Source organism: Salmo salar, chromosome 21, assembly GCF_965601325.2.
Source record: "Salmo salar chromosome 21, fSalSal1, whole genome shotgun sequence".
NCBI lineage: Eukaryota > Metazoa > Chordata > Actinopteri > Salmoniformes > Salmonidae > Salmo > Salmo salar.
Genome location: NC_138311.1, coordinates 17,929,722 through 17,948,250, shown reverse-complemented (window position 1 = coordinate 17,948,250; position 18,529 = coordinate 17,929,722). Strand labels below are relative to the sequence as shown.

Here is an 18,529-nt window from a genome sequence, read left to right as displayed (position 1 = left end):
AGTTGTTACAACAGGAAGAGCATAACTTCAATTTGATTTACTGCTGTCACCTTCAGGCAGAACAAATGTACACGTTTTTAAGAAAGCACGTGGGGGAGTGTCAATGGCTTGCTACAAGATATTGACAGATCTAGCATTCCTTTACTTTCACCAAACTGAAATCTGCTTGTTTATTGATAGACCCTAAGGTCACAGGCTGATCTGACAGAGGGATGGAATTCATCTGAATATGATTTTCTTGCAGAAAGTATGAAGTAACATCGTACACAAAACGGAAGGAAATGTGATAATTATTTTCCAAAGGTGCATCACTCCAGAATATACAGTAGCCCTTTCTCATGTTATTAAAAGAAAGAAGGCACATCACAGGCCTGTGTTGTTTGCCCTATATATAGTAAACTGGGTTCCAGTGAGTGTAGATGACGATCAGGAAGTGACTTTCATAAAGGGTCAAGCCTGCCACAGTACAGTAGATAAGTGGCTACCTATCTACACTTTAGAGCTCTTGCTCGTGTAATAAAGCTGAGCCCAAGTGCCTCATAGAAATCCAGTACATTGTTTCTGTGTCCGTATTGGTGCCTTTCTCTAAGTTGTCATCCAGTTCCATTTGGTATTCTATCCATACTTCTCCAACCTGCACCATTTTCAATTTTCCCTCTGAGGTCCCATTTAGTGTCCCACAAGGTCTCCAGCATGGCAGTTTCTCCCCATGGGGTCACCTCTCTCATGGACTGGCCCTCAGGGACACAAATGTCAATATGTTAATATGACACTTTTATAGCTGTCACACGGTCAGGTCTGTGTGTTTTGTTCTTTTCACCCTGGCTGACCAAGCACACGCTCTGCCTCATTGATTTGCTGAAATCTGGACAATGACAGATTTTACAGGGGTTGACTGCTTTAATTAACGTGATTAATCTTATCCAGCGTCGTTTAACCTTGTGCTTATCTCGTTTGCACTTCTAACCCTTTGTTAGCTATTGTTGTTACAGATTATGCAATCTATTGCAGTGCTGAAATACAGTATTAGTGAAAGATGTGATGCTGTTCAAATTCACCTCAAGTTTGGTGTTATAATATAAACCGCATTCTATCAAAACTTCCACAGGGTAATTGCTATGAAAAGTCTGTTAGTCTGCACATTGCATTCTCAGCAGGTGAATGTTGGATATAGGACCAGTCAATAAAACCAACACAATCTAATGTCCCTTATCATAGGTGCAGTTGCAAACAAACAAACAAACACTTGGACAAATCTTCTAGCAATTACCTGTCTTGTGCACTATAACCTCTAGGATGTTGTATTCGATGTATGCTCTTATTAGGATGTACTGTATATTCGACTTTTCCTTTTAACGTGGAGATCTTTGTTGAAATCGCTGATAACTTTCCTTGGGTTAGACAGACATAGCTGCAAGAATTTCTAAAGGCTGTTTCCGTAGACCTATGTTTACCTGACACATGGATTGACAGCAGAGTGATTGGAAATATCCACCATTCACAGGTGTGAGCTCCTGAGTGCCAGGAAAGTGCTTTTGTAGTCTGCCTGTAATGGGCCAAGTTTGAATTGAAGGTTGAGAGAAACGGCCCCACTCTGGTCACACTCTGTGAGGAACTGACATACCGCAAATAATGGAGAAGAGGTGAGGGCCTTGCATCATAGACATCATAGACATATAGGAAAGACAGTACAACAGAATTATATTCCATTTCAATTAAATCTTGCTAATATAGCATTCCATGTACAAGATATACTGAACAAAGATATAAACGCAACATGTAAAGTGTTGGTCCCATGTTTCATGAGCTAAAATGAAAGATCCCGGAAATGCTCCATATATACAAAAAGCTTATTTCTCTCAAATTCTGTGCACATATTTGTTTACATCCCTGTTAGTGAGTATTTCTCCTTTGCCAAGATAATCCATCCACCTGATAGGTGTGGCATATCAAGAAGCCGATTAAACAGCATGATCATTACACTGGTGCACTTTGTGCTGGGGACAATAAAAGGCCTCTCTAAAATGTGCAGTTTTGTCACACAATGACACATGTCTCAAGTTTTGAGGGAGCATGCAATTGGCATGCTGACTGCAGCAATGTCCACCAGAGCTGTTGCCAGAGAATTAAATGTTCATTTCTTTACCATAAGCTGCCTCCAATATCGTTTTAGAGAATTTGGCAGTACGTCCAACCAGCCTCACAACCGCAGACCACGTGTAACCACAACTGCCCAGGTCCTCCACATCCGACTTCTTCACCTGCGGGATCGTCTGTGACCAGCCACCCGGACAGCTGATAAAACTGAATAGTATTTCTGTCTGTAATAAAGCCCTTTTGTGGGGAAAAACTCATGCTGATTGGCTGGGCCTGGCTCCTCAGTGGGTGGGTCTGGCTCCCAAGTGGGTGGGCCCATGCCCTCCCAGGCCCAACCTGCCCAGTCATGTGAAATCCATAGATTAGAGCCTCATTTATTTATTTAAATTGGCTGATTTCCTTATATGCACTGTAACTCACTAAAATCGTTGGTATTGTGGCATGTTGCGTTTATATTTTTGTTCTGTATTGTTAACGAGAACATTTGATACAGGTTATATTGCTCATACAGGAAAGCACTAGCAATTAACTGGACATCTATAGTTGATCTATTGTACTCTTGCCTAATGCCTACCAGTCTTTTTCAAGGACCTCTGTGCTAACTTCAATAATAGAAAAAAAATGTAGAAATTACCTTTCCTTAGGAATGACGGCAAGTATGATAAAATGTATCTTTGGTGCATGAGAATTCCAAAATCAACATTCAATATGAAAATAAAATACCACAGCCATATAGCATAATATAAATTAACAATTTATTCATTAGAGAAAGAAAAATATAAAATGTACATAGAGTATAACAGTGTACAATTATGTTTTTTGTTTTTTTTTACTTTTGGTGCTCCTTTGAACATAATCTGTCAGACTGTCCAAACATAACTGATGAACAAATGATATATACAGTACCAGTCAAAAGTTTGGACACCTACTCATTCAAGGTTTTTTTTTTCCTTTATTTTTTACTATTTTCTACATTGTAGAATAATAGCGAAGACATCAAAACTATGAAATAACACATATGGAATCATGTAGTAACCAAAAAAGCATTAAACAAATAAAAATATATTTTATATTTCAGATTCTTCAAAGTAGCCACCCTTTGCTTTGACAGCTTTGCACACGCTTGGCATTCTCTCAACCAGCTTCATGAGGTAGTCACCTGGAATGCATTTCAATTAACAGGTGTGCCTTGTTAAAAGTACATTTGCAGAATTTCTTTCATTCTTAATGCGTTTGAGCCAATCAGTTGTGTTGTGACAAAGTAGGGGTGGTATACAGAAGATAGCCCTATTTGGTAAAAGACCAAGTTTATATTATGGCAAGAACAGCTCAAATAAGCAAAGAGAAATGACAGTCCATCATTACTTTAAAACATGAAGGTCAGTCAATGCGGAACATTTCAAGAACTTTGAAAGATTCTTCAGGTGCAGTCGCAAAAACCATCAAGCGCTATGATGAAACTGGCTCTCATGAGGACCGCCACAGGAAAGGTCCTCTGTTGCAGAGAAAGAAAACACCACTAAATGACACCAATAAGACGAAGAGACTTGCTTGGGCCAAGAAACACGAGCAATGGACATTAACCGGTGGAAATCTGTCCTTTGGTCTGATGAGTCTAATTTGAGATTTTTGGTTCCAACCGTCGTGTCTTTGTGAGACGCAGAGTAGGTGAACAGATTATCTCCGCATGTGTGGTTCTCACCGTGAAGCACGGTGGAGGAGGTGTAATGGTGTTTTGCTGGTGACACTGTGATTTATTTAGAAAATACACTGACGCATGTCTTGTATTCAAGATCCTAAATGGCCTGGCTCCCTTCCACTCAGTATTTTTGTTAAACAGAAAACCCAGACATATGGCAGCAGATCCACAAGGTCTGCCATGAGAGGTGACTGTATAGTTCCCTTAAGGAAAAGCACCTTTAGTAAATCTGCTTTCTCTGTGAGAGCTTCCCATGTCTGGAATACACTGCCATCAGACACACATAACTGCACCACATATCACACTTTCACAAAATGCATGAAGACATGGCAAAAGGTCAATCAGATTTGTGAACATAATCCCTAGCTGTGTATTGCCACTTTCCATGTTGTCTGTTGTCTGTAGCTTGTGAGGTGTGGAAACACTTTGTTGCTTTTATGGATTTTGTCTTGTTGCTTTTTGTTCTATGTTGCTATGTCTTGCTTGTCCTATGTTGCTCTGCGTGTGCTCACTGCTCAATGATTGTCTATATTGTAATTGTTTTAAATAACCTGCCCAGGGACTGTGGTTGAAAATTAGCCGGCTGGCTAAAACCGGCACTTTTACTGAAACGTTGATTAATGTGCACTGTCCCTGTAAAAATAAAATAAACTCAAATTCAAGTCACACTTACCCAGCATGGCTACCACAGCATTCTGCAGCAATATGCTATCCCATCTGTTTGCACTTAGTGGGACTATCATTTGTTTGTCAACAGGACAATGACCCCAAACACACCTCCAGGCTGTGTAAGGGCTATTTGACCAAGGAGAGTGATGATGTGCTGCATCAGATGACCTGGCCTCCACAATCACCCAACCTCCATCCAAATGAGATGATTTGGGATGAGTTGGACCACAGAGTGGAGGAAAAGCAGCCAACAGCATATGTGGGAACTCCTTCAAGACTGTTGGAAGAGAATTCCAGGTGAAACTGGTTGAGAGAATGCCAAGCGTGTGCAAAGCTTTCAAAGGCAGAGTGGCTACTTTGAAGAATCTCAAATGTAAAATATTTTGGTTGCTACATGATTCCATGTGTTATTTCATAGTTTTGATGTATTCACTATTATTCTACAATGTAGAAAATAGTACAAATAAAGAAAAACCCTTGAATAAGTAGCTGTGTCCAAACTTTTGACTGGTACTGTTCAATCTATTTTATTCAGCTGCCAACACAAGGGAAGTATCTAGCTACAAATGCAGCCATCACATCTTATCCAGCCTCTGAAATCGCCATGCAATGACAGATTAATGGGCTAATAGTTAGACTTTAGCCTGTTTTAATGATCTACTTTAGCGCAGTATAAGTTATCTTAATTGAAGTTAAGTGAAAGCAATGTTTAAAATCCACTGTGGCTGCAGAAGGCTTCAATACATGAACGATTAACAAATGGCCATCATCATAACTCCTGGCACCATACTATCCTTGTTGGAAGAATAATACACAGGAAAAGAATTCGTCAGAAAGTGACTGACATGGACACTGGTGAATGATAATACATAGAATAAAAGACGGTAGCCAATTGGGTTTAAGAAGAACGGCGGGATTTCCTGTACGTGACTCTTGCAGGCCCCACCCTTTGTGTTTCCCGCACCGTCAATCAAAATAGAAAAAAAATTGACTAGAATCACCGTTTTCAGCTGCCTTCGATTAATGTAATCATGTTTGGCTTGTGATAATACCGAGATTCTGCGAATTTAAATAATTCACGCAATGACTGGTATGTAATATTCAATCTAACATCGGTATGTCTGTGCACCCTTTAGCTAAGCTAATGTTAGCTAACTGGCTAATCTTTTTCAACAGTTTAGCCAACAGTAAACGTTAGCCTGCATGCTAGCAACAACAATTATTACATAGCTATGTGTGATTCGTAGCTAAATGGCTTCAGTTTGATCATCAACTCCACACCGCAAATGTAACGGAGGTCAGTCCAGCTTGAAGTGTATGACATTAGTGGAATAACTACAAACCAATGTGCTGCCCTTTTCCATGTGGAGATTGAACTTAACTCTGGTTTGTTTTGCTCCGATTCCTTCTTTCTGTGCCATGTAGCCCCAGAGCAGCCAGTGAAACAAGAGGAAATGGCTGCCTTGGACAGCTGTCAACGCGAGTTTCTGCAGCAAGACGGTGGCACAGGAGATCAGGTACTGTTTAGAAATTGCCCCCGTGTAGTTCTCGGTCAGGGTTTCAGTAAGTGCGTGGTGCTTTGTGAAGTTCACACGTTTTTAAAATTTGTAGTAAAAGTCGAACTTCCTGTGTGGCTCCGGACTAACGGCCACCCACTTTCTTCGTTTTAAACCCGCCCATTGTGGGTAGGACACTCAGCCATCACCGCTCGCTCTGCTGGCAGCTACCTGCAGCAAGATCGGGTCGCCATCGTCAGAGAGGGATAACGGTGCTGTAGTGGTAAGTCACCACCTCTGGCTCTGCTAGAATGTATGTAATCGACCCAAAAAGGAATCTATATTTTTGTAATAGAACGCGAGTGGTGTCGGCAGAGCTGTAGTTCAGCCTAGTGTGCTGTTGTGAATGAGATATTCCCAAAAGGTACTCATTGCAGTGTGCTCAGATTTCGATCACACACTAGAAATTAGGGTTCTCATGCACCTTCTCGAGACAAACATGGGATCTGGTCAAGAAACGCCTCTAAATCAATCTTCACATTTTGTTGCTAAATCGTGTGAACAAGCAGCACCAAACTCATAACGTTTGATTTTTATGCATTCTGTGTATACATTTTATTGAATAATAACTAGATTTCTGAATACAGTAACTATTTGGCTAGCAGTCAATATTTCACTGCTATGTCTAACATTAGCACTACATAATTAATCACAACATTGCAATCTGCATCTTGATGATGCATCTTCTAGGCAAATTAATTGTTTTATTCACCAAAACATTATTTTTTTTCATCCACAGACTACAAACCTAACATCCATCCAGTTAACAGGGAACCCAGATAGATGGGAGGTTTTGACCCCCGCAACAACAGTGAACGAGGAACCTGGCGCGGTCCACATCCAGACTCAGCGGATTATGACTTCAAACGGACAGTATGTTCTTCCTCTCCAGAACCTTCAGAGCCAACCGATCTTTGTGACATCAGGAAGCGACGCCTCCGCCAACACAGTGCCTAACATTCAGTACATTCAGACAGCTGATGGACAGCAACTGAGCTTCTCCACCTCCTGTGTGGAGGGGGCCACTCTGAGCCAAGATGCCGCAGGGCAGATCCAGATCTTGCCTGACGGAACTCAGACTATAAGTGTGACAGGGGCCGGAGACATCCTCACTAACAACCAAAACCTCATGTCACAGACTGGTCATGTCCAGCAGATCCAGGGTGTTTCTATCGGCAGCTCCACCTTTAACAACCAGGGACAGGTTGTCACTAATGTGCCTATGGGGTTGCCAGGGAACATCACCTTTGTCCCCATTAACAGTGTGGACTTGGACTCCCTGGGCCTCTCTGGTGCTCAAACTATAGCAACAGGGGTCACTTCTGATGGCCAGCTAATCATGACCAGTCAGCCTGTAGACAGTTCTGAGAGTTTGGAGAAGACAGGTGACCAGCTCTCGCAAACTCAATCTGTAAATGACTCGAATGCGAACTCAGAAATGTATCTACCAACATCCTCGGCCCAGCTGCCTGAGACCATAGATGAGCCGGGTGTTCTGACCCAAGCCACAGAGCAGACAGATCCCTCTGGTCTCCAGGAGGGCTACGTTCATCAGAACCAAGTTCAGAACATCCAGGTCTCCTCAGGCCAGTCCATCATCCAGCTGCAACAAGTGCCGGTCCAGACCAGCGATGGTCAGGTGGTGCAGGCAGGAGGGGGACAGAACGTGCAGCTCTTCAACCCAGGGACCTTCATCATCCAGGCCCAGACCGTCACTCCCTCAGGCCAGATCCAGTGGCAGACCTTTCAGGTGCAGGGGGTCCAGAACCTGCAGAACATCCAGCTGCCGACCAACCCAGCCCAGCAGATCACCCTGGCCCCATTGCAGGCCCTGTCTCTTGGCCAGGGAGGAGCGCAACAGATCCCCAACCTGCAGACTGTGACAGTTAACTCATTGGCCCAGACAGGCATTCATTTCCAACAGGCAGAGGACACCAACAGCCCTGGAGGTACAGTCTCCTCCTCCATCATCAATAAGACATGCTCACCATGATAGTGTAGAACACTGTTGGTTGTATGTAGGACACCGTGGGGTTCTGGGGAAAAAAAAGCTAATCCGCAGGAAGCACTATTTCCAGTATCGAGTCACCTGACAGGAGCTTCCTGAGGCAACAGGCATTATTTACGCTGGTGAAGATTGTCGTCACTTTGGTTTTTTTTTGTAGGAAAATAATTTTCAAACTTGTAAACATACACACATTTACCAATAGAACACTAAACTTAGCAGGTCTTTTAAACAATTGTCTAACCATGTAATTAAGATTATTTTATTGATCTGTGAGATATGCAAGCATATTATTAATTATTTGAAGATTTAAAGGGAGTGTAAATATATCAAATGCTTTTGTCAAGCTATCCATCCACACATTGTCAAGTTTGAACAGGGGTTTCGAATTTGTTCATAGCCAAACTGTCACAATCTTTTAAAAGCATTTATAGAAGAATCACTTTTCACTGTAGCTTTTGCAGGCCATTTAGCATGCAATTGTTAATGCTTGTGTTCATATTGATGTGTGGATTGATTGGTCTCCCTCCAGATATCCAGATAAAGGAGGAGCCGGACTCAGAGAACTGGCAGCTGGGTAGTGACTCCACTCTGAACACCAGTGACCTGTCCCACCTGCGGGTCAGGCTAGTGGACGAGGAGGACCAGCTCGACGAGGGGGGCAAGAGGCTACGAAGGGTGGCCTGCACCTGCCCCAACTGCAAAGAGGCTGGGGGGAGGTGAGTGAGTTCATACTGTGTACGCTGTTTATATCGTCTGCGATTAGAGTGCTCAACAGCTTATAGTGCTCAGAAATCATTGGATGGAATCTTTCCTATACTAATGTTTCAATTACAGGTATAAGGGTATGAATGGGAAAGATGAAATATGTTTTCATACATTTTCTATTACCTAAATTAGCCCCCTCAATCTAACACAGTCCTACTGTAACAAAATTACTTTCTCAAAATCATCTTATGTCTTCCATTAGCCCCCTGAAAGTCTTGACTGTTGACTGGTCACCAGCATTGGCGCGCAAGGGCCAAAAAAACCAGAGCAAGTTCAGGTCTATTTGACTACAAGTACAGTATATGAATGTGTTTCTTTGATATATATATATGAGTGTGTTTGTATGTGTTCTCTCAGAGGATCCAACATGGGCAAGAAGAAGCAGCACATCTGTCACATTCCTGGCTGTGGGAAGGTGTACGGGAAGACGTCCCACCTGCGAGCACACCTGCGCTGGCACTCAGGCGAGCGGCCCTTCGTCTGCAGCTGGATGTACTGTGGGAAGAGGTTCACACGCAGCGACGAACTGCAGAGACACAGGAGAACACACACAGGTGCACTCTCACTCACGTCAACATTTGCATTACATTTTTCATTTGAAAACCTGAAATGTATAATTTAGTACAGTAGCATTCGTCCTGTAATACCGATTACATAATGAGTTCATAGTAGTGATTTAGAAGTGATAGACATTGAACAGAAATATAAACGCAAACATAACAATTTCAAAGATTTTACTGAGTTACAGTTCATATAAGGAAATCTGTCAATTGAAATAAATAAATGAGGCCCTAATCTATGGATTTCACATGACTGGGAATACAGATATGCATCTGTTGGTCACAGATACCTTAAAAAGAAATGGTGTACACATCCTTGCAACATGGGGCCGTGCATTATCATGCTGAAACATGAGGTGATGGCAGCGGATGAATGGCATGACGATGGGCCTCAGGATCTCATCACGGTGTCTGCGGATTCAAATTGCCATCGATAAAATGCAATTGTGTTCGTTGTCCGTAGCTTATGCCTGCCCATAACCCCACCGCCACCTTGGGGCACTATGTTCACAACGTTGACATCAGCAAACCGCTCGCCCACAACGCCATACATGCTGTCTGCCATCTGCCCTGTACAGTTGAAACCGAGATTAATCTGTGAAGAGCACACTTCTCTAGCGTGCCAGTGGCCATCGAAGGTGAGCGTTTGCTCATTGAAGTCGGTTACGACGTCGAACTGCAGTCAGGTCAAGACCCTGGTGAGAACAACTAGCACGCAGATGAGCTTCCCTAGATGGTTTCTGACAGTTTGTGCAGAAATTCTTTGATTGCAATCTCAGTTTCAACAGCTGTCCGAGTGTCTGGTCTCAGACCATCCCGCAGGTGAAGAAGCCGGATGTGGAGGTCCTGGGCTGGCGTGGTTACACGTGGTCTGCGGTTGAGAGGCCGGTTGGACGTACTGCCAAATTCTCTAAAACGGCGCTGAAGGTAGAGAAATTAACATTCAATTCTCTGGCAACAGCTCTGGTGGACATTCCTGCCGTAAGAATGCCAATTGCACGCTCCCCCAACTTGAGACATCTGTGGCATTGTGTTGTGACACAACTGCACATTTGAATGGCCTTTTATTGTCCCCAGCACAAGGTGCACCAGTGTAATGATCATGCTGTTTAATCAGCTTCTTGATATGCCACACCAGCCAGGTGGATGGATTATCTTGGCAAAGGGGAAAGGCTCACTAACAGGGATGTAAACAAATTTGTGCCCCAAATTTGAGTGAAATAAGCTTTTTGTTCATATGGAAAAATGTTGGGATCTTTTATTTCAGATCATGAAACATGGGACCAACACTTTACATGTTGCGTTTTATATTTTTGTTCAGTGTAGTATGGTCTGTCTGACTATTAACCCTTGTCTGGTCTCTGTGACAGGGGAGAAGAAGTTTGTTTGCCCGGAGTGTTCCAAGCGCTTTATGCGGAGCGACCACCTGGCCAAGCACATTAAAACGCACCTGAACAAGAAAGGAGTCATGAACTCTGTGAGCAGCGCGGTGGTGGCCTCCATGGAGTCTGCGGGTTCGTCAGACAGCATCATCACGGCTGGCGGCACTACCCTCATCCTCACCAACATCCAGCAGGGCTCCAGTAACGCCCAGGACATTCTGGCCAACGCTGAGATCCCCCTGCAGCTAGTCACCGTAGCAGCCGGAGAAGTCTTGGAGATGGCCGAGTCGCAGTGACACTCATTAACTCTTCATGAACTTCTGCATCACTAATGTTCCCTGCTTGTTTTTTATTTTTTATATATACATACATGAATATATATTATATTTTTAAGAAGAATGATAGCATTAAATGTGGTTACAATACATACCCACTAAAATGCCTTATTTTGTATCATATTGTGGAGTTGAAAAGGTGGTTTTAATTGCTTAAAGGTTTGAGTTAAATGTGTATAAAAATATTGGTACAGAAATGACGTGATTGGATATTAGGTCTGTCAGTTTCCTTTAAGCAAAATAATTAGTTAACTGGAGTCACACTCAATGTTATTTTCCTGAAGTAAGTTCTTGCTTACGTCCAGATGTGTCTTCATGTAAATGTTGTAATGTAATTTAACTTTTTTTTGTAGTATGCAATTCTTAATTTTTTTTGTACTTCCTGATTTGTTATTTGTGCTTGCCTAAAACTCAGCAAGTGTCGTCACCCCCCCCCCCCCCCCCCCCGCTCTGTTGCATCCTGAATAATATTGCAGGTGGCAAAAAGAAAATCGTCTATTTAAAATGCTGTATAATTCTTATTCAACAACTACAATTGATCTAATGATGTAATATGCATTTCTTGCAAATCAAGTATTTTGAGTGTTACAGCTCTTTTGTATTAGGCTTTGCATAGTAAACTGGGTTTTGTGGTATCTCAAGGTCCAATGTTTTTAAAATGTGTATAGTGTAATATTCATGTGTTTCTTTTGTAAAAAAGAATTTGTAAATGATTCTCAATTTGAAAAGGAAAAAAACAAAAAAAAAGATGAGTCATTTTCATGAGAGAAAAAAGCCATGCTTAGGGGTTAAATTGCCAAATTTGACTGTAATCTCAGGGTGACTTGGTCATGCAGTGCTGTCAGGTTGCACGGTAGAACAATCCTCCGCTGTAGTCGCTAGGGCTGCTGTGGGGTGTTGTGTAGAGATGTGTTATTCCATGGACCAAAAGCCAAGGTGAATTATGCTGTCGCCATGTTACCTATGCTCTTTGAACTGTATATGTCAGTCTTTAAATGACAACAACCCCCCCCCCCCCCCCCCACCTTTATGTAACAGTTAGGTAAAAAGGTGCATTCTGTGTCCGCGCCTCAATCAGTCCTCTTAAAACAGAAATGAAATGGTGTCACTGTATCGCAGTAGGTCGGTACTCTTTTAATTGCACTGTTCTCTTCACCTGCAGTTTGTTAATGATCTTTTTGTATAAAACTCTTCGTATACTGCCCATGAAACTGTGTTGGTTATGCTCTTTCAGCTCTGTCAGTTTAATATACATGTTTCTGTCTCTGTCTTATCATTTCTTTTAATCGGAGTGGGTTTTGACTCCCTTTTCTGTAGTAATATATCTACGTATCTAGGTTTTTATTCAGATTATGAAATGTAAGACTGAAGAAAGTGAATTGTGTGCATTGTGTCTGCTGCCGGGATTGTTTGTTGTTGTGACGTTCTGGAGTATATTTTCCACTCATAAGGCCCCCAGTGGCTTTAAGCCCACCGTCATATCATTGAAATGTATTATACTCTGCGTGGTGATTAACAAAACACTGTTATACCTCACAGATTCACATTTAGAAGTGAAAATTACATTTTTACAATCTCAGAAAGTTTCAATCTGGATGTTTGTCATGTTATAAATCCTTGGTTCGTCATGAACATTTTGTAACATTTGGTATTCATTTCACATACTTTAATTCCGTTTTGTTATCAAAAAGCGCAAAACAATTGTACACGGTCCACTTTTTGTGCGCAGCATATTATTTCATACTAAAATGACTAAACATTACCTGCTAGTAAGTTGTTGTGTAATTATTCTACTATTATATTATTATAATGAAACGGCAATCTGATTGGTCAAACATGCGTTCCAGTCGTGGTATTACGACTGCATCCAAGTGGCATAATCATATTGAAACCAGAAACTCAGTATTTGTGAAATAATGATATTGGAGTAGTGCCACAAGAGTCGGCAGTTCTCATAGATGTTTCTGCACATTGTCATTGGACTTATTAGTGTTGGCACCTCTCTCTATTTGGCAGTCCAGTCCAGTAGATGTCACTGCAGCCAAAGGAGCAGGAGGGGAGACAAACTGACCTTCTGACCCTCCTAGACCCCCCTGCAGTTTCACTCATCTAGCCACTGAAGCCAACAGGAGGTAAAAATAGTTAATTTAATGTCCATGAATATGCCTTTCTTAGTATATGAATTCCTGTTTCATGACGAACATGATCTGAAGATGTCTTCAACTCTTTTATAATAGTGCGATTCCTCACGAAACCCAGACACGAGTCCTGGGTAAAGCCAAAATGTAATAAATATGCCAACTTTTATTCATTATTTCTCAGTGAGGCTTTTAGATACAAATGTCAAAATATGTCCAAAATTCTTCCTTCAAAGGACTATTCTATGGATTACATTTTGTGAAAATCCCCCAAATCATAGTATTTTCTTGTCTGGGTTTCGTGAGGAATCGCTCTATAATAAGTTAGATGTATATGATGTATTTTTCCCCTACAAATGTATGAAAGTTTAAGAATATATTATCAAAATGCAAGTAATCCTTGCAGCACTCCTCTCAATCCTTGTCGCAAAGAAGCGTTTGAAAGGTCCGTACAAATAAGACATGTTAACAATGCTTTATTGAACGCAATAGATATTTCCTGCAAGAACACAGGCTATTGCCCGAACATCTGTGTTGTTGTCAATTTAGATTAGTGGTTTTGAGAGGCTCACTTTAATTTAACTCTGAAAGCAGAGTATGCATTGTTACAATCAGTCACTCTATAACTCATGCCTCGACATGATTATTTTAGATTGCTCCACAATTTAAGGTTGTTTTGTAGTGGTTTTAATTTGTAACTTCTCGTTTCTGTGAAAAAAAGTTATCCAGCGTAGTGTTACATAGTGCCTTTTCTCTGCAACTGATAGAAATGCATGTGCGTTATGCTGGCCACAGTTATTGCAGGGCTCCATAGGAACATCATTAAAAGATTGCTGTATGAATGCCTATATCCGTCAAATCAGAATGAAAAGCACATATGGGTTTTGAATCTGAGTCAATTTGCTGCAGACGGGAGTCAGAAAATGTGGTCTATAAATGTTAAAAGGACACATCCATTTTGTGGTACCTTTCATTTGCATAATTTAATTAATTCAATTCATTGTAATGCAATACCAAGTGCACCGCAAACATAGAATGACAGTTTTAGCTAATGAAATGTGTTAACGATATCATCATTTACTTGTATGTTAATTAGTCCAATTAATTTCCCCTGCTCGGTAATCCGAATATTGTAATAATCTTTTGCTCCCCTCCAGGAATGAAATCTGCGATACACCGAGGTGTGGGGAGAGGGCAATCTCTCAGATAAGGCACACAGCATCTTGAAGATTTACCTGCGATATCCTTAATTATTGGTTTCCTACATTGTATAATACAACTTGTATTTTATAACAAGCTAGCTATTGGAAAATCTTAAGAAAGAGGGGATGCTCATTCATTCACAAAATACTGTCTGGGATTCAGTGACAGAATATGTGAGACCTGATGGTAAAATGTTGAGCGACACAGTTTGGGAAGTAGTTGCCCAATATTGCTCAGTTGAATTTGGGCAATTTATGTGGGATTTTATCAAATCGGTGGTTGTGAGAGACTCTACAGGTACTATAATTTATAATTCTTACTTCCTCTTCTGTTCTGCACTCATTTGGCCTGTGTTGGTGGTGTGCAGCTTTCACCCAAAAGTAGTAGGCCTTCACTTGCCAGCACCTCAACAACACTGATAAGTGGAAGTGCTTCAGTGCCACCGAGGAGAAAACATGTCTGCTGGACTTCCCAGATAAAAGCTGCCATCACCGAACGATCCTCCTCGGCAGCTCAGTCACAAGGGTGAAGGAGGAATAGAGATCCGTGCGTAGCTGAGCATGACATCGGACTATATGCTGTCAGTCATTTTCTACTGAAGAATTTGTAGTCTTGTGAAAGTTCACTTGGTATTGCAGATGATGTTCATTCACCTCACCTGACACACTCATTTTATCATAGGAGTGGGAGGGTCTTGATTTACAAAAATAAATCATCTCTGGTTTTAGATCAGATTGAAGTTCAAAGACATTGAGATACCGTTTTCTTAACACAGTCTTGACCTTCCACCAAGGGTTAGGAGTTATTCAAGGCTATATTAGCTGTATTCTGTAGCTGTTTCACCTAAAACACAGGACCCATCATGACGGTGTGTGCTCTATCCACTGATTGTCCCTGAGAGTTTTCAGTCCAGCCCCGCATTGTAGAGAGATGATGCTGCCATTGAAGTACCTCTGTTGTGAGCATAGTTGAAACCATTGTACTTAAAGAGATGGGCACTTACTATCCTGTTGACATTGAAGAATATTTGGTGCAGGTAGGGCAATCTGCTGTTTTGATTGACTGTAGAAGACTGTCACACAAATGAAACTTACTATGTATAATACTGGTCTGTAAATATGTTATGAAACAAATGACACTGCTGAAGTGAAATCGTCTAGGAATCTGTTGACAAGGGAAATCTCAAGTAAAATATGCATACTTAAAGAGTAAAAGGAAAGATTTTCCAGTGGTTGCAATTTGGGATTGAAAGGTATAATCCCAAGTCTTCATCCTTTAAATTGTTTGTTGTTTGTAGTGCAGAATAGCTTTGCTGCGATAGATTCCTCTTATTTGAATTGCAATGTAGTTTGTACATGGTGCTCAACTTCAGTCATTCCAATGCATGTGTCAAATACATAAATAATAAAATACAATAACAAAACAATAACTATAAAGAAGGCCACATGCTATAATAATGTAATGGCATTTCCCACTGTATTTGTGAATGAAGTTTTAAATACCATAAGGATTATGGATCTCTGCCACGGGGAAGGTAATGAGAACAGTTGGCAGAAATGACTTATTTCATTATTCCGTCCCGAAGATGCAGCACCCTTCAAGAAGAGGAGTGTTTCATCTCGTTCCCCCCTTTTTGACTAACTACGTCTCACAGTGTTGTTGAAAGACTTGCCTGCAATTTGACAAAATCACTACTATTCCGCTTTTCACAGGGAAGAATCCAGAACACCAAAGTACAGTGCAGAGAATCATTGAGGCACAACAGCTGTGCTCATTTAACATTGTATATCGGTTGAAATACTGCGCTGCTAACACACATAGCCTTTAAAGTCCTTTTTTAACATGTGTTATTTAACAAAAAAAATGAGTAGGTATATGACTACTTAATAAGTGACTTGCAATGTACTGTTCAATGTACCTCTTGTTCTGTAGGGCACTCTCTTTCTGAGTCAGTTAGGAAAGTGAAAACTCTCTGAAAATCTCCTGCTAGGTCCCTCTCCACTCTACATTCCAGACACACTCTTGCCCTTGATCAACTGCAAAAGACAGCAGACAATGGAGCAGATCATTTTCCCCTGGCAAAGAAACAGCATGGATCGACTCAATAACCTGATATTCCCTGTCTACTGAATATGGCCAATTTTGCAGTAGGTCAGTGCTTTTTTTTATTTATTCCAGAAACAATTTGGTGACCTCCCTCTGGAGTCTCAGCAGGGTTATGGGAGAAAGTGGCTGTGTTGACATTGTGTTTAGGGTTGGCCTCCTCAAGGTGAACAGATACCTGGGGTGGGACAGGGGGGATATTATGCAAACCTGATAGTAGCCACCAGCGGCGGCCATATTCCGCACTTTGTTTTGCTCCTGTTTCCTGCCATTATTTGTCTTCAACGTTTATCTGAGGTGTCTGGGTGGGTGTTAAATTGAAATGGGGGGGGGGGGGGGGGGGGGGGGGTGGTTGTCGGGGGAACAGCCCAGCTGCAATTGTTGCATCTAGCTTCCACCAGAAGAGCGAGGTGTGTTATTCACAGGGTCTAATTAGGTGCTTTCTTGTTTCAGGGAAATTGCTGGTTTGCATCGCTGTTCTCTTACGGGAAGGAGGAATCTCAATAGTATTATTCTATGTCATCCTTGTTTATTTAACAGTTGCTAAGTGACATCTCACAAGTATTTTAAAGCTGTGTTTTGTGACTGTTTTCAGTTTCTTACTGAATAGATTCTGACCAAATTCATTACAGGTCTGACTGAAAAACAAAAACAACTAACACCCTTGCCTTTTGTGAACGAACACTCGTACTTAACTGTTTCCTACCAGCACTGAGTTTACTGATACAGTTGAAGTCGGAAGTTTACATACACTTATGTTGGAGTCATTAAAACTCATTTTTCAACCACTCCACAAATTTCTTGTTAACAAACTATAGTTTTGGCACGTCGGTTAGGACATCTACTTTGTGCATGACACAAGTAATTTTTCCAATAATTGTTTACAGACAGATTATTTCACTTATAATTCACTGTATCACAATTCCAGTGGGTCAGAAGTTTACATACATAAAGTTGACTGTGCCTTTAAACAGCTTGGAAAATTCCAGAAAATGATGTCATGGCTTTAGAAGCTTCTGTTAGGCTAATTGACATAATTTGAGTCAATTGGAGGTGTACCTGCTGATGTATTTCAAGGCCTACCTTCAAACTCAGTGCCTCTTGGCTTGACATCATGGGAAAATCAAAAGAAATCAGCGAAGACCTCAGAAAAAAAATGGTAGACCTCCACAAGTCTGGTTCATCCTTGGGAGCAATTTCCAAACACCTGAAGGTACCACGTTCATCTGTACAAACAATAGTACGCAAGTATAAACACCATGGGACCACGCAGCCGTCATACCGCTCAGGAAGGAGACGTGTTCTGTCTCCTAGAGATGAACGTACTTTGGTGCAAAAAGTGCAAATCAATCCCAGAACAACAGCAAAGGACCTTGTGAAGATGCTGAAGGAAACAGGTACAAAAGTATCTCTATCCACAGTAAAACGAGTCCTATATCGACATAACCTGAAAGGCCGCTCAGCAAGTAAGAAGCCACTTTTTGGAGAAATGTCCTCTGGTCTGATGAAACAAAAATGGAGGAAGGAGGAAAAACGGGGAAGGCTTGCAAGCCGATGAACACCATCCCAACCATGAAGCACGGGGATGGCAGCATCATGTTGTGGGGGTGCTTTGCTGCAGGAGGGACTGGTGCACTTCACAAAATAGATGGTATCATGAGGTAGGAAAATTATGTGGATATATTTAAGCAACATCTCAAGACATCAGTCAGGAAGTTAAAGCTTGGTTGCAAATGGGTGTTCCAAATGGACAATAACCCCAAGCATACTTCCAAAGTTGTGGCAAAATGGCTTAAGGACAACAAAGTCAAGGTATTGGAGTGGCCATTACAAAGCCCTGACCTCAATCCCATAGAACATTTGTGGGCAGAACTGAAAAAGCGTGTGCGAGCAAGAAGGCCTACAAACCTGACTCAGTTACACCAGCTCTGTCAGGAGGAATGGGCCAAAATTCACACATTTTATTGTGGAAGCTTGTGTAAGGCTACCCGAAACGTTTGACCCAAGTTAAGCA

The 18,529-nt window shown here is 41.5% G+C and overlaps 1 protein-coding gene and 1 long non-coding RNA gene across 7 annotated transcripts; one reads left to right on the top strand and one right to left on the bottom strand.

Annotated features, from left to right (window-relative positions):
- Positions 1-2,838: 2,838 nt before the first annotated feature.
- On the bottom strand, positions 2,839-5,411 carry LOC145862556 (uncharacterized). The gene is made up of 2 exons (XR_014382006.1): positions 4,470-5,411; positions 2,839-3,592 (listed from the first exon to the last, which is right to left on the bottom strand). It is a non-coding gene; the product is annotated as an uncharacterized LOC145862556 (long non-coding RNA).
- Positions 5,398-12,840, top strand: LOC106581756 (transcription factor Sp3). 6 transcript variants are annotated; one of them, XM_014164021.3, is made up of 7 exons: positions 5,398-5,555; positions 5,891-5,982; positions 6,164-6,244; positions 6,761-7,970; positions 8,559-8,745; positions 9,152-9,348; positions 10,725-12,840. In XM_014164021.3, the coding sequence occupies exons 1-7, from the start codon at positions 5,549-5,551 to the stop codon at positions 11,030-11,032; spliced, it is 2,082 nt and encodes a 693-aa protein (XP_014019496.1). In that variant the 5' UTR covers positions 5,398-5,548; the 3' UTR covers positions 11,033-12,840. The 6 variants fall into 6 exon arrangements, with proteins under 6 accessions (XP_014019496.1, XP_014019495.1, XP_014019499.1 ...); XM_014164020.3 differs by having other exon boundaries at positions 6,155-6,244; XM_045704501.2 differs by having other exon boundaries at positions 5,446-5,762.
- The last annotated feature ends 5,689 nt before the right edge of the window (positions 12,841-18,529 follow it).